General features: G+C 50.9%; 1 protein-coding gene across 9 annotated transcripts in view; it reads right to left on the minus strand.

Annotated features, from left to right (window-relative positions):
* TNIP1 (TNFAIP3 interacting protein 1) overlaps positions 1–23365 on the minus strand; it is a 58041-nt gene that overhangs the window by 19419 nt on the left and 15257 nt on the right. For 5 of the 9 annotated variants that reach the window (XM_054487452.2, XM_063665610.1, XM_054487451.2 and 2 more), the window contains exons 2-7: positions 14507–14641; positions 13013–13098; positions 11203–11280; positions 7682–7873; positions 3084–3178; positions 741–864 (exon numbers count right to left, since the gene is read on the minus strand). In XM_054487452.2, the coding sequence (XP_054343427.1) occupies positions 741–864; positions 3084–3178; positions 7682–7873; positions 11203–11280; positions 13013–13098; positions 14507–14618 (687 nt within the window). In that variant the 5' untranslated portion in view covers positions 14619–14641. Of the gene's footprint in view, positions 1–740; positions 865–3083; positions 3179–7681; positions 7874–11202; positions 11281–13012; positions 13099–14506; positions 14642–15855; positions 16028–23365 lie in introns of all 9 variants that reach the window. The other 4 variants (XM_054487445.2, XM_054487448.2, XM_054487444.2 and 1 more) reach the window with 1 other exon arrangement.

Here is a 23365-nt window from a genome sequence, read left to right on the forward strand (position 1 = left end):
TTACTACTATTGCATAGGTGTAGGGTGGGTTAAAGACATGGAGCCCCACTGCTCAGCTATTAAATCCCATTAAAGGGTGAAGTAAAAACATGTTGGTAAAGAGTTGGGACTCAGCTCTGCAGCAAGGGGAATGGTAACGACTGGGCAAGGGGTGCAGAGTCTGCTCCTGCTTGGGACCTGGATGTGGCCAGTGCTGGGACTAGAGGAGGATGGGGGAGTGGGCCAGCTCTGCAGCATCACCAGACCACACTGACACTGGCCAACACCCTCCCCTCTCCACTTTAGAGGCTCCAGAGACACAATCCCAGGAGCTTAGCAGAATCCAAGGGAGCTTGCTCAACCAAACAACCTAATTCTGCCAGGAATATCAAAGATGTTAAACTGACTTTTGGGAACCACTCTCTAAGACAGACCTTGACAAACTGGAATGTGTTTAGGGAATGCACCCAGACTGAGCAAACAACTCAACACCACCTTCTATGAGCAATGGCTGAAGGAACTGGAGCTATTTAGCCAGGAGAAGAGAAGGCTTATGAGGCCCACGAAGCCACAGTGACTACCAGCAGCCTCTAAGCATGGAGGTCAGGCCAAGTAAAGAAAAAAACATGTAACAGCTAGAACCTTCTACCACTGGCACTGGCTGCAGGAGGGAGTAGTAGGCTCACTGTCACTGGAGGTGGTAAGCAGAGGCTGAGTACCAGAAACCAAGGATGCTACAGAAGGAATTTGTGACCACATACCTGCTGCTGTCCAGCCACTGCCTTCTTGCCTGTCCCTTCCATCTTCGGTGAGCCTGGCTGCCCAGACGCACCCTCTTTGTTGCCATTGCTCATCAACAACTTCTTGAGCTCCAAATTTTCCTCCCTGGGATGGAGGTAAACAGAGAAGTCACAATGCTGACCCTGAGTTAAGAAAACTACAGGGCTGCTTAATGCTCACTATCGCATGAGTTGCAGCTGAGCCCCAGGGAGTACTGCGGGATCCTGAAACCTGCCCTCCTGGAAAACCAAAAAGGGCATCTTCAGCCACCTTGCTCTCAATCTGTGGGCTTCCCTGGAGGTCTCTGATTGTCAATGGCAGGGTTTCCCCAGCTGTGGAATTTCTATGCACACAAGACCTTCAGGATATATCCAAACACTGCATTAAATAACCCTGGATCACATTCTAGTGAGAAAGTGACACCCTTTCCAATTATCTTCACATTTCCTGTGTAGACCACGGAGACAGTACGATCTTAGCGCTAACAGGCCCTGGGCACCTCTCTAGTTACTCGAGTTTCCCTCGTTAACACAGAAGGTGCAGGCTGCAGGCCCAGAGCCTTCAATGTGCAATGATCCTTAGCCTGGATTTATTAACATCCTTTCATTTTCATCGTATTTAGAGTTATCTTCTATTTATCATAGGTAATGCTGTTTTCCATTTACTCTAGTTAAAGTTTCCTTTATAATTTTAAGTAAAAAGATGAATCAAATTAAAGTAAAATTCTAAGTAACTAATAAGGCAGGTGATAGAGGATATCATAAAATTAGTGATGTGGATTCAGGTCTGACTAAAATGTTTCTTCTTTCTTTTTTTTGAGACAGGGTCTCGTTCTGTCACCCAGGCTGGAGTACAGTGGCCCAATCTCGGCTCACCACAGCCTGGACTGCTCCTACTCAAGTAATCCTCCCACCTCAGCCACCCCCAACCTCCCCCACCACACACCTCCACCCTCTTGAGTAGCTGGGACTACAGGCACACCACCACACCCAGCTAATTTTTTTGGTATTTTTTGTTGGGGCTGGGGGAGGGGTGGTGATGTATTTCACCAGGCTGGTCTCAAACTCATGGACTCAAAGCAGTCCTCCCGCCTTAGCCTCCCAAAGTGCTGGGATTACAGGTGTGAGCCACCACGCCCAGCCACCATTTCTTTATGTTCTATTTGCCAGCTGAGTTTCCGCTTGAAAAACCAAGAAGTTTTTCAAGGTCATACAGCAGAGACTTGTATTCTTGCCTTCTAATCCGTGATTTTTTTTCCCCAGCTTCAGTTTTTGAATCCATGGATGGGGTCATTAGGGCTATAGAAACCCCAAAAGTGCATCCTTGGCCATCCAAAAGCAAATAAATTACACACTGATTCAAAATAGCCAGTGGCTCAGTAGTCAAACATTACTTCTGTGGCCATACTTAAGAAGTGTATATTCCTTCTCTTTCTGTTGATTCTAATAAGAAACAGGAGAGGAGGAAAAAACAGAGTAGCAAGTCCTGTCTATAACACGGGCCTTTCCTATGTGCCTGAGCCCAGCTGGTACCCAACAGATGACTCATCACCCAAATTGTCCAGGACCACAGTGCAGGCAGGAATTGTGGCCACTCACAGGATGGAGAGCAAGGAGGCCCAAGTTCTTGTTGTAAGACTCCAATCAAGTCCCTGCCTCTTCCTGGGCCTCAGTTTCCCCTCTGTACAGTGAGAGGTCTGGCCTGCATGATCTCCAAGGGCTTGTCAAGCTCTGACAGTCAATATCAGTGTTTCCCAAGAGGTGATCCTGGGCCTACCTCCGTCATAATCACAGAGACTCCTGGTGAAATGCAGGCTCCTAGGTCTTGCCTAAGACCTGTCAATTTAGAATCTTGCAAAGGAAGGAAGGGAAGGAGTATAAACTTGTAATGCCTTTCCCTGACCCTCAACCCTTAATTCAGTCTAAGCCCCCTAGTCCAGTGGGGGGAGCTCTCATGTTCTCAGGAAGACAGAGCAGGTCAGGATGGTGACCAGCAGGAGGCAGCAAAGTCCTGAGTCCTCTGGACAGCCAGTTCACCATTAACAAGGGAGAGAGGCGAGCGCTGGAGGAGGAAGGAAGTACAATCTATGCTGACCTTCTTCTGAAGCTCTCAAGGCACTCTATATACCTCCCAAGGTGGCAAAAGGGCCAGAGAGAAAATACCAAAAGAGCCAAGGAGAAGGATCAAGACACGTAACCTCCAAATAGGGCTCTGGGCACAGGGCCTCGGAGCCATGGTCCTCAACTCAGAAATCAGTGCTGCGCACCAGCCCCTCCTCCTGCAGCCCCCACTCCTCACCCCTTCTCTGAGGGGCCTGAACTTACCGCAGCCTCTCAGCAGCCTGATCCCGCTGTTCCAGGCCCTTGTCCAACTTGGCCTTCAGAGCCTCATTCTCCTTCCGAAGCTGCTCACACAGGGTCTGTGGGGCAGGGGAACACACAGGGTGAGGGGAAGGAGGGGCGCCTCCCAGGTACAGGCTGAGCTAGAGGATGGCGGGGGGCCTATAGCCACCCCAGGGCCCAACTCCTTATCCCCTTTGCCTGGCCTCACCCAATCCCTCTCTAAGGAGCTATGCCACTTGGCCACCCACGTGTCCTCTCCCTTGGGAGCCAACTATGGAGAAGCCTGACCAAGCATCAGCCATGGGGCCTTCTGCTCCTCCAAGACAGACAGCTCCATCCCTTCTCCTTCATCCCTGCTCCCACTGCCGGGACCCCTATTCCCCACCAGCCTCCCCCAGCTGACTCCTACTCTTCTTCGAAGTCTTAGTTTAAATCCCATCTCCTCAGAGAAGTCCTCCCTGACTCCCCGATCCAGCTAAATTAGGCTAACTCCGTTATCCTCGCTCACAGCCCCCGGCTTTTACGCTTCTCAGCACCTGTGGCAGATAAAGCTAAAGAACTGTTTGTGCGGCTATTTTCTTAATATCTACCCCCCTATCCCCAATTAATTCCTGAGCTCCCGGAGGGCTGGGACCCCTAACCATTCTCTTGTTCACTGCCAGATCCCCAGCCCCCAGCTCAAAGTTTGTGGAAGGAACAACATGACTGAACAGCCAAATGAGCAAATGGACAAATGAGCAGGCGAGTCCTGGGGGCCTGGAAGGCACATCAATTTGCAGGTGTGAGAGGTACCCAGTGTTGCCAAGGGGAAAATCAGAAGACAGGGCAGTCAGTCGGGACCTCACTATGCCCTCACGCCCTCACAATGTGGCTGTGACACTTGGTTCCTCCTCTACAAAAGAAAGACAACTGTTTCTCTCTCTCTCTTTTTTTTTTTTTTTTTAGACAGTCTCACTCTGTTGCCCAGGCTGGACTGCAGTAGCATGATCTCAGCTCATTGCAACCTCCATCTCCCAGGTTCAAGAGATTCTCCTGCCTCGGCCTCCTGAGTAGCTGGGGTGTGTGCCAACATGCCTGGCTAATTTTTGTATTTTTAGTACAGACAGGGTTTCACCATGTTGGCCAGGCTGGTATCGAACTCCTGACCTCAAGTGATCCACCTGTCTCAGTCTCCCAAAATGCTGGGATTACAGGCATGAGCCACCACATCTAGCCCAGGGACAACTGTTTCTTCTCTGCCTCCTCGATAGGGCTGCTGAGAGGGACAGATGAGACAGTGAGAGTGGAAGCGTCCATGAACCATCAGTCACTTGCTTATGTGTGGGGACTCATATTGGAAGCTCTGTGAACTGGGGGCATGGAAGAGGGGTCACCAGACTCAGGACCTCACAGGCTGGGTGGGAAGGGAAGGTGCTGACTAGCAATGCTAACATACAGTGTCAGCACAGAGTTGTTCAATCTTTCCACAGATCCTCACTGAGCACCTCACCTGTGCCAGGTACATTGCTCGGTGCTTCTCCATATACTACCTCACTGGTGCCTCACAACTTCCTCAAAGCTAAGTAACTCATCTCTATGTTAAAGGTGGGGAAACCAGGTAAAATGATACAGTCTAACAGGTGCACAGCTGCTAAGACTCATCACTGGTGGGGAGTAAAACTCCAACTGGCAGACCCCACATTGGTGTCTCTTTCCCGTGTGATGAAAGATCAGAGAAGGGACACAGATGGTGCCCAAAGGAGGGGACAGCCTTTGAGCTGGGCCAGGACCCTGGCCATTCACTAAACAGCCATCTGCTGCCTTCCATCTCCCAGGCCTGTTGCAGGTGGATGCAATCATGTGACTAGTTCTGGCCAACAAAAGAGGTGTGGAAGGGACAAGCATCACTCCTGGGCTGGCCTATGCACAATTCTCCAGTCTCTTTTTCCTGGTAGCAGGGGCTGATGTGGATGCCTCGTATTCTAAAGGGCGCTGGAAGGTTGGGCCCCTGTCTCCCTGGGACTCTAAGGAACTGTGTAGACCAGAAACAAACCCCTGCCACACAGAATAGGAGGGAAAACTTTTGTTGTGTAATCCAGGGAGATTTCAGAGTTGTTTCATTTCTGACTCACACAGGAGACCCTTGAGAAGGCTAAATGGAGGACACAGCCTTAAACTGGAGGTGGTTGGACAATGAGGGAGATGAGGCTTAGCAAACAGAAAACTAGCTGGGCATGGTGGCTCACACCAGTAATCCCAGCACTTTGAGAGGCTGAGGCAGGAGGATCACTTGAGCTCTGGAGTTCAATACCAGTCTGGGCAACATGGCAAAACCCTGTCTCTACTAAAAATACCAAAAAATTGGCCAGGCATAATGGCGCATGCACATAGTCTCAGCTATTCAGGGAACTGAGGTGGGAGGACTGAGCCCAGGAGGTCAAGGCTGTAGTGAGCTGTGGTCGTACCACTGCACTCCAGCCTGGGTGGCGGAGCAAGACCCTGTCCCCCACCACTCCTCAAAAAAAAGAAATCGAAAAATTATTCTTACGAGTCCATTCAATGCCTAGCAGAGAGCCTTATGCTATACCTGCCCTTGAATATGTTTGTTTAGTGAACCAAGAAACAAATCAATGAATGAATGAGGAGGAACTGGATTAATATACCTCCACCCAGGCAGTAAAAATACCTGAGATGCCATGTCTCTGGGCGAGGCCTCCAGGGAACAGAATGGCCTGCTCCTAGTCCCTAAGGGAAGGCCAGGACAAGGCCTCACTTGCTGTCCTACCCTTGCAGTCTAGAGAGCTGTTTCCTTGGAGTCTCTGGGCCAATGCCCTGGGTGCAAACCGGCAAATGGATAGAATCATCAGAGGTCATAAAGATCATCACCTTCCATCCAAGGTGCTACAAGAGCTAAGCTATGAGTTCATTTGATCATTTATTATTTTGTTCATTCATTCATTCACCAAATGTGTATGAAGTGCCAGGAACTGAGACGCAACAGTGAATACAATAGACATGGTGCCTGCCCCCCTCAAGCTTACCTTCTAGCAGAGAGTATAAGAAAAAAAAGAGTATAAGAAAAAATGTATTAAATAAAATTATTACAAACTATGATAAGAGCTAAGGAGGAAATAAATAAGGAGGGGCCTGAAATAAAAAATAACAGAGGTTGGCAGGACCCCTTTTAAGGGGCCTAGGATCTATCCCCATCTCAAAGCTGAAAAGTGGATGCACAAAGTGCTCTCACCCCAGGCACCTTCCTACCTTGCCCACGGCCTAGGCACTGTGCCAAGCTCACCTTGCCAGGGTTCAGCCTGGATACCTTGAAGCCTCACTGACATCTTAAAGGGTTCCCTTCTCTCAGCCTGGCCCTCCAGGCCTCTGCCTCTCGTTCAGCCTCACCTCCCAACACACCCCTCCCCTCCAGGTGGGATGGGCATCCTGCGTGCTCCTCTGCCCCCACACCTCTCCTCATACTGCATCTCCAACCTGATTGCCCTTCATGCTCTCAGCAACCAAGGTCACGCAAGGGGGACTCCCCCTTCTGCCATCAGCGGGGCACTTGAGTGCCTGCTGACATGAATGAGACCACAGACCAGAGACTGGCCTGGTAGGAGACTCTGCAGGGAGTAAAGAGGCTTCAAGTCATGGCTCTGTCACTAAGGTGGCGGGTACTTAGATCACGAGCAGTCCCTCAGAAGCCTCCGTTTTGCCATCTTTAGAATGGTCACTAATTATAACTGAACACTTCCCCGCTGCCAAAGCCCGCAAGGCTAAGACCTCCTGCCCAGTGCGGATGCCTGTCATGAGCTCCGAATGGGGACCTCTCTTCCAGCATGGACTAGGTTCTGGACTGCACTGGGTGCTTCATGTACATGGCCTCATTTAATGCAGCAATCTAACCATGGAGGCACTCCTAGCTCATGTTACTGATAGGAACACTGGGGGACAGAGAGGATAAGTGACTTTTCCAAGGTCATACAGCAATAAAGGGTCACTACTGGAACCAAGGACCATATAACTCCAAGGTCTGGCCTGGCCTAGCAAGGAAATCTGGCCATTCCCCACAGCACAGGGAGGCTTTCAAAAGCAATTCAATAGGGGAGGCAGGTTGGGATGGTGGTCAAGAGTATGGGCTTTGGAATGCGAGAGAGAGATCGAGGTTCCAATCCCAACTTCACCATTTACCAGCTGGGTGACCTTGGGCAAAAAAAGGGCTGCTTCCCCACCTGTGAAGTGGTGATAATGAGGGTGCCTACCCTGGGGGGAAAGAGGCATTATGAAAGGAGCTGACCTTTGTTCCCTCCCTTCCCATCCCCCAACCCTGCACATGAGAAATAAAGGCAGGACTGCTAGGGGTATCCCCAACCATGACACTCGCATTGCCCATCCCGTATTTCCCCATTTCCTTCCTCTTCCTCATCCTTCCCCACAACTTCCTTATCCTGTTCATCACCCTGAACAAAAAGCCCGAAGTCTGCCCACAACACAGCCTTCAGAAGTCCCCATGGTACCAGTGGATTCCCAGGAGCAGGAAGGCGGGAAGAGCTCGGGGGGAAGCACACCTGCCTGTCTCGGGCCACCCTCCCCACACGCCTCACCTGCAGGATGGAGGTGCGCTGCTCATTCTTGTGCACCTTGGATGCCAGTCGGTTGAACTCCAGGGCCATGCGGCCCAGGTGGGTGAAAAGCTGGCTGTGGTCCGGCTCCTCGGCACACACACTCAGCGTGGTCTCCAGGCGCTGCAGGTGCAGCATCAGGTTGCCGTCCTCATGGGGCAGGGGGCCCAGCGCCTGGAGAGGGAAAGGGCACACGGCCCACTCTTCACCAAGGCCTGAGTAGGCGCAGCCAGTCCATTCTCTCTCTGCTTCCTCATTTCTCATGACTCAGTTTCCCCCTGTGACCCCAGCTCAGCCCCGGGAAATTCTCCAGTTATGCAGGTTCCCTGTCTGGGGCTGACTCACAGGGCAGGACCCAGGACTCACAGGCCACTGGCGGCTCCACAGCAGCAGGGCCACCATCCTCCCACACACTGGGCCTTGCAGAGTGCCTGACAGTAAGTCACTTGTCTGCTGGACCTCAGCATCCTCATCTACCAAATGTCTGCACAATCCTTCCCTCCCTTCAACCTCACAGGGTTCTTAGGAGGATGAATTGACCCCTGACAGCAACAAGCCCAGAGAAGGGACATCACTGTACAGTCAGCCCTCCATATCCATGGGTTCCGCATCCATGGATTCAACCAACTGCAGATCAAAAATCTTCTAAAAAAACAAACTGGCCGGGCACGATGGCTCATGCCTGTAATCCCACCACTTTGGGAGGCTAAGCGGGCAGATCACAAGCTCAGGAGATCAAGATGGCCTGAGTGGTGAAACCCTGTCTCTACTAAAAATACAAAAATTAGCTGGGCATGGTGGCACATGCCTGTAATCCCAGCTACTTGGGAGGCTGAGGCAGGAGAACTGTTTGAACCAGGGAGTCGGAGGTTGCAGTGAACAGAGATCGCACCACAGCACTTCAGCCTGGGCAACAGAGCAAGACTCCATCCCAAAACAAACAAGCAAAAAACTGTATTGAACATGTACAGAATTTTTTTCTTGTCATTATTCCCTAAACAATACAGTATAACAAAATTTAGCATTTACATTGTATTAGGTTTCATAAGTAACCTAGAGATGATTTAAAGTATATAGGAGGATGTGCATAGGTTATAGGGAACTAGTACGCCATTTTACATAAGGGACTTGAGCATCCATGGATTTTGGTATCCTCAGGGAGTTCTGGAACCACTCTCCCATGTTTACCAAGGGACATCTGCATATACGTCCTGCAACCTCTGCCTCCTGGGTTCAAGCGATTCTCCTGCCTCAGGCTCCTGAGGACCTGGGATTACAGCAGTGCACCACTACACTGGGCTAATTTTTGTATTTTTAGTAGAGACGGGGTTTCCCCACAATGGCCAGGCTGGTCTTGAACTCCTGACCTCAGGTGATCCACACACCTTGGCCTCCCAAAGTACTGAGATTACAGGCGTGAGCCACCATGCCTGGCCTGCACGTATGTCTTCTGGGGAATGGTCCAAGCATTCATCAGCTTCTGAGGACCCAAGACTCAAAACAGTTTAAGGAACCACTGCTTTAGATACTTCAGAAAGTCCCAAACTAGTACAGTATATAAGAAATAAAGCACACCGTGGGCCAGATAGTTGACTCTTTCTCTCTAGTCTATCTGGAATACTCCTACCAAAGACATTGCCTTTGTTACGCCAATTCCACGCCCAAGGACCTACAGTGTTACCCTACTGCAGACGGCACTGGGCCCAGCTCCCCTGCTGGGCATCTAAGGCCCTACAGCCACAGGTCCCATCTACAGCAGCATCCAGTTGGGCTCCCCACTTTACCCTGCCTGAACCCACACACACCAGGTCTGGTGCCTCTGCAGGCTTCACCCCATGTGTCCTCTCTGCCTCTGCAGGCTTCACCCCATGTGTTCTCTCTGCCTCTGCAAGTTCTGCTCATCCTTTCCACGCTGTCCATGGCTCAGCTCCTCCAGCAGCCTCCCAGAAACAGTTATGGGAATCACAGGACATCAGAGCTACAGGGAGCCTCAGAGATCAGGCTGGGAAACCAAGCTATGGGGAGGAGGAACTTGCCCAAAGTCGCCCAGTAAGTCAGTGGCAGAGGTATAACGAGAACTGAGGTTTCCTGACTCGCCATCCAGTGCTCTGCTGCACTGACCTCCCACTTCTCTGAACTCTGGAGGAATGGCAATGACTATAACCACAACCTGGCATTCCCCGAACACCTGTGTAATGGCGTCAGTGCCACATTCTAACAAGACGAAATGCTGCTGTTCCAACTCTGCATCCATTCCTCCACTGCCTCTTCCCACAAAGGAGCTGAGGTGGCAGATGCTGCTCTATTTAAGGCTCATGCAATGCTTCCCATGCCTGCGACTTCTCCAGACTACCAGCTTCAGAGCACAGGGAGGCTGTGTTGTCTTGGCTGAAGTGGCTCAGCAGAGACAGGCACACTGTAGAGCTAACGAGGAACTTATTAAGTGAGTTAAAGTTATCGGTCCAAAGTCAGAGTGAAATACTTTCTGAGCAGGGGATCTTGCCTCCATGGCCAGCATCTCAGAGCCCTCAGGGACAGAACAGGACAAGGGGACAGAAGGTTCCAGGAGACAGAACATAAAGAGCCTTTCCAATACTCAGAGCCGTCTGAGGCAGTAGTGAGCCTCTCAACACTGAAGGCATGCTAGTTAGCTAGACAACCACCTGAGGGGGCCTTGCACTGGGCACTGACAGGTACATGGGGCAACCAGTGAACACAAGCACATTTGTCAGCCAAACCTTTGTGAAGGGAGGCAGCAGAGATCAATATATCAGTGAAGGGCTAGAGCATCTATTGCTTGCATAACAACAATTAAAGAAAAAAACTTAAAAGTGGGAAGGAAGGGAGAATGGAGAAGGTAGGAATTTAAGACGTTTAAAGAATCTTCCAGACTTTTCACAATGGTTCTTCAATAAGTCTGCCATTTTAAGAAAGAACAGAAGGAAATGTAGTTAGGATAAAGGCAGTCAGTGTTGTAAGGTGTGGAACGAGGATGCTGGGCAGACGCTCCAGAGCTGTACGAGAGAGAGAGAGAGAGAATGTGCGTATGTGTGTGTGTGCATGCGTGCATGCGTGTAAGTGGAAAGTTGAACCTCCTTCCTGTGTGCTCCAAGAGTCCGCACAAAGGGCAAATCACCTGTCTTACAGGGCCCTGGGCCGTCCTGAGCCTTCTTTCTCCCCCGGGGTTGGAAGCCCCCAGACCCAAAGGGCTGAGTCATAGTGTGCGGAGGTGCCTGGCCCCTGGCAGAAGGCAACAGGGCTTGCAAAGAGCCCAGGCTTTCACAACGGTCAGGTGCCTATGTGGCCCAAGTCAGGGAAGTCACTAGCCCAGGAATTTGCATATGTGAGCGAGAAGCACCCCCTGCTCCTGCCCCTCGTGTATCCCCAAGTGACTCCAGGGTACCCAAGGGATCTGAACAGGTTCTGCGCCTCTCACATGATAGCAAGTGATAGGACACAAAGAGGGCAGCAGGTCAAGCCCAGGGGCCTGCCCGTCCACTCACCATTGCATTGGCATGGCTGCTGCTCTCTGGTGAATTCTGCTCCTCAGGAGTGACCACTTCAAATTCAGAGGAGGTGCCCTGTGCAGAAAGGAAGTTAGGTGCTGCCTGAGAGAAAAACAGCTCAGCCCTCCTCTGCAGCCCTGCGGCTGAGAGCAGCAAGGGGGAGAAAATCTCTTCCCACTTTGAGTACACAGGGACCGTTACATATCATCTCACATGAGATCACGAAGCAGGATTCTCGACAAGCCTGTCATAGCCCTCTGCATAACGTGAGGTCATATCCCCTCGATGGCCAATCCTCTTTTGTAGAAGGGAGATGTGGGACTAGCTGACCTTGAACCAGCAGCACTGTAGGATTGCATTTTTTAAGGCCGTGTACTTTTTAAATGCTTTCATGAGCTCCATTATTTCTCAGAGTGACCCATGGAGTGGGTCAGAAGGTTATATCCTCTTTGGAAAGATGAGGAAACTACAGTATACAGTTGGTTAATGCAAAAGCAGGGACTGAACCCAAGACTGCAGATCCAGCATTCCTGCCATGGCCCCAGAGCTGTCTCTTAGGCCCAGATGTCTCTGATCAGTTTCCCAGAACACAGATGGCAGCTGTTATGGCCACCACCAAGCGCGGTCCTGTGCTGGCCTTCCCAAGCCAGTCCTGGAGATCCCAGAGGAGTGAACTATCTGAGAAAAGTCTCAGAGATGATTCACCAAATTTGGAGACTCTTTCAGGATTCAACCAAATCCAGGGTGGCCAAAGAATCCCAGATTTTTTCACATCTTTCCATCATTCCAAGTAGAATTACTGGTCATTCAACCAACCAAGACACCAATGGCCCACCTGAACCAGCCATTAGCTCTGGGATCTGGGATTTCCATGTCCCGTTGAACTTGGTCTGCAGCCTCCCTTCATCCCAGAAAGGGGCAGGATAGATGAGGAGTCAGTTCTTGGAGGACCCTCATGGCCACCAAGAACTCACCTCTGGCTCTTGGCCCTGCCCTAGAAAGTCTCCCTCCTCCATCTACATTTTCCCCATTACCCATGTAACCTCAAATCAGGTCCTTCTTTCCCTGCACCTGATCTGTAGGATAAGGATGCTGAACTATACAATCCCTTGTAGGATACCAAGCAAAACTTCTCTAGCCAAATCTGTAGATTTCTTTTTTTTTTTTTTTTTTTTTAATGAGAGGGTCTGACTGTCACCCAGGCTGGAGTGTGGTGGCATCAACATGGCTCACTGCAGCCTTGACCTCCTGGGCTCAAGCAACCCTTCTGCCTCAGCCAGCCTCCCAAGTAGCTGGAACCACAGGCATACACCATCACACCTGACTACTTTTTTTTTCTTAGAGAGATGGAGTCTCACTATCCTGCCCAGGCTGGTCTCAAACTCCTGGGTTCAAGCAATCCTCCTGCCTCAGCCTCCCCAAGTGCTGGGATTACAGGCATGAGCCACTGTGCCCAGCCTGTAGAAGACAGTTTCTGAGCCCTCTTTGAGAATGTGAGCTCCATGTCACATCTGTCTGTTTTCCTAGCACTGTGCACACTCAGTGATACTTAACAGTATACAACTTAGTAAGTGAGAAGAATTCCTTGTACATACCAGGGTCTTCCTGGTAAGTTTTAACTATGACCTTCATTTCAAAATGGGGCGGCTGAGGCCCCAGAGAGCTTGCAATGGACTTGCCCAATATCACCCAGCAAGTCGGAACAGTTTCTTGACCTCAACCCTCTTTCTTCATGTTCTTGTATCTGTCAGTAGGACCTTGAGGTCCATCCAGGCAACCTCCACCCATGACTCCAAATAAAACTTACACTGGATGGAGGCTTCTGGACTGGTGCTGGCTTGTCACTGGGGCATGCAGGGGCTGTGGGAGGTGCTGTGACATTCGAGTCCTTTCCTGGAGAATCAAGAAAGCACAGATGAACTGACTGGGAAGCGGACAAGCCCAGGTACCACCGTCTCAAGGACAGCCCTTGACAAAGGGGTTCTCAGACAGGATTCCCCACTCGAGTATGGGAGAATGGGAGGTGGTCTCATCAGGGCCAGGTAGTCTGAGAAAATGGACTGCCCTGGAGTGACGGGGCAGAGCCTGAGCAGAGAGACCATGCTCCTTGGGCTTACTGGGAAAATCCCAAGTTGGCTGCTGCTCCTTGCTGCCCTGAACATGCCTCAATAATAAAGACAATGATTTACAATTTGAAAAGTCTTTATGTATCTATTATCCCAGCCATTCTCATAAAAGCCCCATATCCCCATTTTAAAGGTCAGGACACTGAGGCTTGGGAAGGTCATCAACTTGCCCACAGCCACATAGCCAGCAACTGCAAACTCAGGACTGAGACTTGGCCCTCCCTCCCTGACTTCCTGCGGTTCTTGCTGCAGGGAGCTCCTTGAAGGTAGCCTCATTTCTCACTCTGGGAGTGGACCTGGCACCAATCAGGAACTCAGGAACATTGCTGAATAGACAAGCAGAGGCTGGAAATGCCCACTGACTACAGCACAGTGGACTCTGAGACCATCACTTTCCTCCATTTGTCCATTCAGCAAATGCAACCACCAGCCAATAGAAGGCTGTCACATTGGCCTGGGCCAGATACCATATGGTAGAGCTGCAGCAGGAGGCATCTGAGTCCAGCTGGGGTGGGGATCATTTCCATCCTGGTCCCAGACCTTACCCTGGACTTGGAGACATGCGAGAGTAATGCACGCTCTGTACGCATGGTAATGCCTCTACCATACATGGGACTTCAACTCTGAGTTACAGTCACCCTTTCCTTTAATGGGCAGCACACGTAACCTTACATCTGAAATACGCTGCAGCAGGCTGACAGGCGAGTCCAGCTTCTTCCCTGGGCCTCAGCTTCCCTAATTGTAAAATGGACGCACAGGGCACAACCAGGGAGCTTCCAACTCATATGCCAGCTCCAAGTGACAGGGAGTAGCTGCTTGGAGCGCGATGCCTGGCACACAGTAGCTGCTCATTAAATATTTGTTCACTAAATATGCTGATAAAGACCCCAAGGCCACAGGACTGCAAGGCAGTCAACTGTTGTATCTATTACTCATGTCTGCTGGGGCCTCAGGAGTGCTGAGTCATTGGCTATTTTTAACAAGATTGTTTCGAAGTCCCTTCCAAATCTGACCTTCTGGGGGATGTGGCAGCCAAAACATGAATGGAAGGGTAGCCTGTGACCTAAGGATAAACGAGAGAATGTGGGTTTTGGCATAAGAAGGGAGTTCACTGTGAAGGATTTGAGCAGTTTGGGGTACAGGGAGAGTCAGAGGTACCCAGACTCCTCTTATACCTGTGAGCTCAGCCAGGGGGTCGAAGGAGCCCAAGGAGGGAGAAGGTGGTGGGAGCAGCTCGTTGTCCTTCACTAGCTCCTCTGCCTTCTGCCGGAGCCTGGTTGCTTCCATCTGGGACTCTTCCAAAAGCTCCCCTAGAGTTATTGGGGAAGAGGAAGCAAAAGCATTTACTCAGCTCAGTGTGCTGCTTCTCCCCGTCCCAGGCCCCTAACCCTGCTGCTGCCTGGCTTCCAAGGCTCCAGGCCCTGGACTTCACTCCCACCATTGCTCTGTGGGCCAAGTGGGACAAACTCCATGCTGGTCCACCATAAGCAACAGGCTAGAGCAAGGAAGAGGGCCCAGCAATCGGGGGACACAGGAGCGGAAGGCATCTATGAGAAACTCCTCGGCTCCCCCCGCCCCCAGCATTCTCTTTCTGCCCCACTCCCTTCACACCCAGCCAGGGGACTCCACAGAAAGCCAGAGGCTCCCCACCCTATGGGCTACCCACAGCCTGAGCCACCAGGGCAAAGAGCTGCCTGCAGGGCGGAGACCTTGGATAATTCCAACCAGCCCTCTAGGCCTCCATTTTCCTTCTCCTACAAGCGGAGATGGGGAAACTTCACTCCTCCCTCCCCAGTCGGCCATCCCAAGCAAGGATCTGTCAAGCAAGGAGAAAGCATTTTAAAAATCAGGGAGCTATGTTCCCCTCTAAAACCTGAGACTAGAGAAGGGCGCAGCAAGGCAAAGGAAGAGTTTCAGGAGTGTGGAAGAAAGAGAGCCCCCTCTGGATGGGGAAATCAATGAAAGCCTTGCCTGAAGGAGAAGGGGGCACAGCAACTGGGTGCTGATGCACAGGGACCATCGGTCATGTGGAGGGAGGTGGGGTTGTTCTAAAGTGGGGACGGCTTGAGCAAGAGCCAGGAGAAGAGAACTGAGGGACCTACCACCTCCTTGCTTCAAGCCAAGCTCTGCTCCCTGCTCCAACACCTGGGAACACATGCCCCAGTTGCCCTGGTGATGCCGGCTCTCCCCATCTCTCGTGCCCCAGAAACAGGAGGCCATTCTAGTTCCATGGCCACTAACTGGGACTTCCAGCCCCCTCTCCCTTAGCCGACACCTCCCTCTTGGACCTGAGTCCTGTCATCCTGGTTTCAGGGTGCTGAGGAATCAGGGTTGGGAATACTGTCACCATGCTACATGGTGCATAGAGACAGCTGTGAGGCAGGAGCCAGCGCTGGGCCAGGAGGGACAGGGGATGACTTGGGCAGAGGCATCTGCCAGCTTCATTCTCCACTGCTAGTAGAGGGACTGGCATCACAGTCTGCAGGGAGGGGCGCTCGCAGGGAGGGGGCAGGGTCTGCTTTACCTAACATCTTTATCCCTTGCATTTTTTCCTTCAGCCGGGAATTCTCCTTCACTAGGCGCTCAAAAGCTGCGGATGCCTCTCCTGAGGGCACGCTGCCCCCAGGGTCGTAGATCCGGTACGGTCCTCTCCCTTCCATGAGGGTAGCTCAGCCCCTGCCGTGGTGCCCGCCTGGCTGTAAGGACAACAGCAGCATATCAACAGGCTGGCCAGGCCATGGGGGCATCCTTTGCAGAGAAGCTCTAGTCTGTCAATGCCCCAGAAGGCAGTCTCCCACTTTAAGCTGGTCTGACCATATTATAGTAAAGCAGGACAGTAACCTCCTTTTATCTGGACACTCTGCCTCTATTAATACAACCTTAGAATGGCATCAGTTTCTCTTAGCAGCCTCAATGCACTGTTGGCTTGTTTGGAACAGGAGTCCAAATAAACAGTAGGGTGCAATGTGGGATACAAGAAAGAACCTGGACTCGGAAAAAAAAAAAAAAAAATCTGAGTTCATGTCCTGTCTGTGAGGTCCAGAAGAACAGGAATCCCATATGTTTTACCCATCATTGCATCCTCAGAGCCTACCACAGTATTAGCTATGAATTTTGCCCAATAAACACTCAATTAATGGCCTAGGCATTAATTTACTATGGGATTGTGGGCAGTCCCTTCCCCTCTCTGAGGGAGGGAAATGAAAGTCTTAAGTTAATTCAGTAATCTTTAAAGTGAAATGCTTTTACCCTAAGGGATAAGCAAGTCAACCCAGTCCAAAGTTCCATTTATGTGTGTATCATCTTCTTTAAAAAAAGAAAAGAAAAAAACACCCTGACTAATATTTAATACACTAACACCCTCCTCCGTGAGTCTCATATCATGTACGGTCTGTCCCTTGCAGTTCTAAGGAACAGAAGAATTTTTCATCAAACCACTGTCTATTTCATCAAACCACTGTCTATTTGAGCACCAAGATTTTTATAGTAATCTGTTCAGTTTCATCTGCTTTATGTCACTGAAACCAGTTGGAAAGGTGATTTTAGAATCCTAGCTCTGTGACTTAATAGAGAAGCTCTCTGTCCATCCACTCATCCATTCAACAATTACTTATTGAGCATCGACTCCGTGCTAGGCACCAGTCTGGGTGCTGAGGAATTATCAGCAAACAAAACAGACAAAAATCCTTCTTGGAGTTTATAGTCTAAACTCCATGAAAGCAGAGGACGGTGGTGGGGAACACAGTATTTCAAGTGATCAAAAAGTCTAGGATAAAAATTTAGCAGGGAAGGGTGAGGCAAGGAATTTCATTTTAAATGGAGCTGGCACAAAAGGCCCCAAGGAGAAGGAGCTATTTTAGCCAAGACCTGAAAGAGGTGAGGGAACTAGCCATGAAGACATCTGAAGGAAGAACATTCTTGGCAGAGAGAACAGTAAGGGCAGAGGCCCTAAGGCTGAAACACCGAGCCAGCCTCCAGCCCTCCAAATAGCTCTCCAGCATGAAAGGGCCCCCAAGGCCTTCACTGGGGACCTCAGAAGGGTTTGGGAGCTCGGCACCTTCCTCCCAAGGTCACCACCCCCAAGACAAAAACTGTTTCATCAGGAATCCTCAAAGACCCTCCCAAGTCCACACACCATGCTCCATGGGTCCTTGGCGCTGCCAGGTGACTATGACCATACCACCCTGCTCCCAGAAGGTAAATGAAAGATGAGAGTGAGAAAGGATTAACAGCAACACCACCATGCTTGAATCACCTCCTTGCCAGGCACTGCATTAAACACTTCAGATATACAATCTTGGTGGAGCTGCACAGTAACTCTAACATGCATACTAATCTCATCTGCATTTTACAAGGGAGAAACTGAGGCTCAGGGAGGTTAAGTAACTCAGCCATGATGACCCGGCCAGCAATAAGAGCCAAGATGCAAAGTCAGCCCTGCCTACTGTGACTCTAACCCCCACCATACTCACACAGCCAGGACACAGAGCCAGAGGGACAGACAGGGAGTTCAAATCTGTTTGTAGGGCAGCACCACGCTATCAGGTCACCTCTGGGCAGTTTCCCTTGCCCTGCAGCATGAGAATCAATAAGGACTTTTCCAAGAGCATCCATAGGATGGAATGGGCCAGAAAGAAAAACAAAGTTCTGATGAGCAGGACCCCCTCTCCCAAAGACTGACAGATACAAGATGAATACACCATGTGGGAGGTACCCACGCCCTACTGAGCCCAAGAGGCAAAGGACAGCTACCCACACGCCCATCACAAGTCATCACCTGGCTTAGGGGTGACTTGTTTTTAACCTGAAAGGTCAATGTTCTACAGCATAGCACAAAGCGCAGATATTTCCACTGAACTAAGAAACAGTGTGGGGGCAGCACTTAGCACTGGAACTGGCACATAGTAAAGTACTCAAAAATGTTGGCAGACGTTGGAGGTCCTTCCCCTCTGTTTGCCTCTGTCCTCACGAGCCTTGCCACCTGGTACAGCATGTGTCTGACTGGTGCGGGCATTACCCATCTGGCTGGGAACTTCCTGAGGTAGGAGCATACTTTGCACATCTTTGTATTCCTGTCGGGAGCACAGGAGGGTGGGCCTTCCTTAAGAGTTGCTTGGAGTTCAAGAACAGTGAAACAGAGGGCTAGAAGGGGCCTGGAGCCACCTTGCATGACAAGGGCAGCAGTGTCCTGGTTCCTGTCCACCACTATGCATGCACCCTAAATGGAACTCACAGTCAACACCACACGAAGGCATGGGGAATTTCTTACTCAATGTCTGCTTTGTCCCATAGATTAGAGGCTGCATGAGGACAGAGAGCAAGTCCATCCTGTGTGCTAGGGTATCTTCAGAGTGGCCCAGAGTAGGGCCTCGATAAACCTTGAATTCAGAGAAGTCAGACTGAAGGGAACAAGCCCTTGACCCTGACCCCGCCTCCTGCAAGGCCATGTCCAACATCCCAGAGAGAGCCTAACCCTGACCCACTGACCAGACGCACTTGGACACCCAGACACTTCTAGAATCCGGTCTGGGCCAGCCATGCTCCCTCAGAGAGGCCCAGATGTAAGGCGAAGGGACAAAGCAGGATGCAGGATGTGGGAACTGAAACCCACCCCACGTCCTCCAAAACACGCAACACTCAGTTTCTCTTGGCGCTGGGGAGTCAACAGGGAAAGGGGTTCATGGGAAACAAAAAGGGGGCAGACAGAGCTATGCTCCCCTACTTTAGCCTCAGAGGGCAGAGCTTGGGGAGAAAGAAAGGCAGTGGGCAGAGGAGACGCAGGAGAAATATCCTATTGTGGGAAAACCCTCTCTGGAGATCAGGGGAGCCGCCCCTGGAGGGCCTGGACTTTTGGAGGAAAGAAAGACAAAGAGGGAAACAGGGAATTTCCAAGTCCTGCTGACCTCATGCCCAGATGGTCAGCGGCAGTCCCTGGATGACCACTGGGCAGACGGGAACTCTCCCTCTGATCAGTGAGGTTTTTATAACTTCTCCTAGAGAGAGGACTCATTCTCAGGATGACAGAGCTGGAGGGGACTCTCCAAGGGCAATGAGGCGAATCCTGCATTATCAGGTGGGAGAGAGATGCGCCCAGAAACACTCAACGGATGAGGGGCTGCATTCGAACATGACGATGGCATGCACTCCCCTCTGCTGTCCACAAACCATGAGGATGTTTTCAAAGGGGAAAAGCAAGCACTGACCACTCCCCTCCATGTGGCAGTATCTGGAGTTCAGAGCCCAGGAGTCCTTGGGCATGAGCTCATCTGATTCTCACGGCACAGGCAGTGCAGCAAGGCAAGGCCCTGAGCAGGGAAGGCCAAGGTCACAAAGGAGTCAGGATGGAGTTGGGACCAGAAGATCCCTGCTCTCCCTCCAGGCTGCCCACAGCCCATCCTCCATTTCCCTTCCTGCCCAGCAATCCCATGGCACACCACAGGCCCCCACCACATCTTCTCGGAGTCTCTTTCCACCTGGCCTGGTTCCACAAACTACAAATCAGCAGGTGCTCCACCAGCAGTGGGACTCCAGCCCCCCTTGCCCAAACCAGAAACAGCTGGTGGTATAGAAGCAGCCAGCGCAGACTTTCTTCCAAAACAAGACCTCAGCCAGCGGGGCCTCCACAGCCTGCCCCAGAGGGGCCCTGGGGCTGCCCGCCGGAACCAGAAAGGCCCAGTTTGGGGGCAGAAAGGGGCCCAGACAGACGGCTGGTCAGGCAACGACCACAGAGCGTGAAGATGGAAGTGATGCTGCTGAAACCGAAGGAGCCACCCACTAGCAGGCAAGCACTTGTGGGTGGCAGGGAGGCAGCAGTCCCCAGGGCTCAACTCTCAGCCTTACCCCAGAAAGAGAGGGGTGTGATAAAGACTACATTCAGAATTAAATTTACATTCTAGCTTTTGCACTGCAATGCTTTGGTCTGTCAGATTATCTTGCCATTAGCCGTGTTCTGGTGGCTGGGTAGGCGGGTGGTCCCAGACCCCCCAAATGATATTCACTTGCATAGCCACTAACATTTGCAAAATACTTCATAGTGTCCCAAGCATTGTTTTTCCATCTGATTATCACAACAGCCCTGGGAAGAAGGCAGGGCTGATACCTGCCTGATGGATAAGGAAACTGAAGTCCAGCTTGGGGACTTAATCAGCCCAATTTAATGCCTTTGGTCACTGGCTGCATCCTAGGGCCAGCTATCCCTGCAACCCTGGAGCAGGTGATGCCCTCCCTGGCCCAGAGGGAAAAGTGTAAGCAAATCTTTGGTACAGGGAGGTGGAAGGTCATGGAGCCCAACATCTACCTCCCCAGCAGAGGCGAGGGCTGCCAGGGATGCTGGCAGGTGGGCTGGCAGAGGGGCTATAGGGAAGGGGTCTCCAGGAAAGACGGCACAGAACAGAACATCAGAGAGGTCTACTCTAGTGTCTACTCTGCTGTGTATGGAACCATGGGCTCATTCCCTCACATGCAAGGGGAGGAGCATGGGCCACACAGAAACTGGGTGATGGCTAAAGCTGGCCTCAGGATCAAGAAGACCCAAGCTTCAGGAGCTAGCAGCAAGCTGAGGAAAGAGAGGGAGCCGGCACCATGGAAACATCGCTGCCTTGGAGGCAGGAAGAAAGGTCCACACAGGGAAAGTGCTCAAGGCCAACCCTGCAAACACGAGGCCTGAGAGGGGGCCTCACCTGCACTAGCCTCAGCTCTGTCCACCCTGTGGGCTGTGAGACCCTGGACCAGCCACTCACCTTTCCTGAGCCTCAGATGCCTCATCTGTAAAGCAGGAGTAATAATAGAACCTACCTGATAGAAGATCAAAGAAATTAAATGGAACAATATGTGTATAGTTGGAAGGGAATTCTCACTTTCTACTTTAGGCAATACTTCCTGATTATCTGATTTAACAAGAAACACATCTTTGTTTTATAATAAGATTTCCAAAATAATAAGAGTATACAGTAATTAGCTCAGCATTTGGCACACAGCAGGTGCTTAATAAAAGGCTGAGGCAACCCCACAACTGTGCCCAGCTAATCTAAGGGCCAAGGCTTTCCCCGTATGTTCCCTCCTTTAATGGGATTTTAGGCTCTTCCGTCAGCTCAGTAAGCTAGGTTCTGGCCTCCACTTATTCTCTAGTGACCTGCAAATCACCATTTAACTGTGGTTAAGCAGGGTGCCCGGACACACCATAACTAGTGAAGATGTAGCTATAAGAAGCCCTTGAACCACGATGCCACACTCACCAACGACTGGGAATCTGAGCGTCATTTCCTCTGCTGTAAAGGGCAATATCCTCCAATTCCACCCAAGGATGAAAGGAAGTGAGATGCCATGATATCACATTGCACACATAAACAAAAAACTGTCCACATATTTGTGTTATGATGACCTCCAGTCCTCCCCAACCAATTTCCAGGCTGGGGAAACTGCAGCCTCAGGTCCATCCAATCCATCCAATCCATCAAAGGCTGGGGTGGATTTTTCAGGCAGTGAAACTACTCTGTTCAATACCGTAATGGTGGACACCTGCCATTCCACATCTGTCCAAACCCATAGAACATACACCACCAAGAGGGAACCCTGATGTAAACCATGGACCCCGGGTGACAGTGGTATCAATGTAGATTCATTAACTGTAAAAAATCTACCACTCTGGTGGAGGATGTTGATAATGGGGGAAGCTATGCCTGTTGGGGGTGGGGGGCGCAGTATATATAAAATCTCTGTACCTTCTTCTCAATTTTGCCGTGAACCTAAAACTGCTCTATAAAAAATAAGGTCTTTAATTTAAAAGAGAAAAGGACCAGGCTGGGCTCTCCCGATGGCTGTCAGGTTCACACATGAGTGAGGACACAGCACGTACTTGAGACAGTGTGTATTCAAGGACCCCACCCTGGCATCCTCACCAATAAGGAGCCCAGACTTAACTCCTCCATCCTTGCAATCAACTGAGCAACAATGAGGCTGCAGGCATAGAGTCTCATATAATAACAGCTGGGGCAGGTACACTAGGGCGAACATCTTAACCCTCAATAGGCCTCAGTTACCTAAAAAGAGGGAGCTGCAAAAATAGTAATAACATGGGGGGTTGCGCTGGATAATCTTTAAGGCCCCTTCTAGTTCTAACATTTCAGAATCTGAAATTTATTAGCACTACTTTCTTTAACCTTCTAACCTTAAGAAGGCTCCAATCCCCAGCTCCAATCCCTTCTAAGGCCCAGGTGGATTTCCCTAACCCATCAGTCCTCCCATAAGAGCTTTCATAGGTGCTATCCTCTCCCCCAGTGCAGTCAGAGACCTTCAGCTGACATCCGCAGCCCTGTGCCAGGTCCTCCCCTCCTGCCTAACCTGTACCAGGCTCCGGCCAAGCCTGATCTGTGTTCCTCAACATGGCACACATCTTCCCATGTCCTTCATGTCCTCCCCTCCCCGAGTCACCCACAAAGGAGGCCCCACCGTCTCCACTCAGCCTCCGAGGCCCAGGTTACACACCACCTGCTGAACACCTGAGCCAGAATTCACACTGCAAAAGAGGACTGGAGAGCACCTAACTAAGCCGGAGAGAGGGTGACAGTTCGTTAGGCGCTACCGTATGCCAGGTGCTGGGCCGCGTCGTGACGCACGTGACCTCATTTTCTTCCTGCCACACAGAGATGGAAATTATCATCCACACTTTCCAGCAAGGAAACCAGTCGACGCAGCTACATGGATGAGGAAGCAGACTCAGAGAAGTTAAGTCATTTGCCTGAGAATACACAGCTGGTTAGTGGTAGAACAAATAATGCAGCCTCAATCTGTTAGATTCCAACATCGGTGCCCTTTCCACTGCTCTGCACTGCCTGGAGAGGCGGCAGGCTGAAGCTCAGAGGTAGGAAACCAGACCTGCTTTCCAGTCCTCCAGAACGTGCCCCAAGTTCCTAGCCCCTCCATTTTCATGTCTCTAGCTTTATATGCAACCAGGTGGCAATCTGCCCCTCACCACCTGTAGTCAACAGGGTTTAGAATCTCAGGCTGGAAGGGAGCTCAGAGGACATTCCATCCTG

The sequence above is a fragment of the Pongo pygmaeus genome, chromosome 4, assembly GCF_028885625.2.
Source record: "Pongo pygmaeus isolate AG05252 chromosome 4, NHGRI_mPonPyg2-v2.0_pri, whole genome shotgun sequence".
In the NCBI taxonomy this organism is placed as follows: domain Eukaryota; kingdom Metazoa; phylum Chordata; class Mammalia; order Primates; family Hominidae; genus Pongo; species Pongo pygmaeus.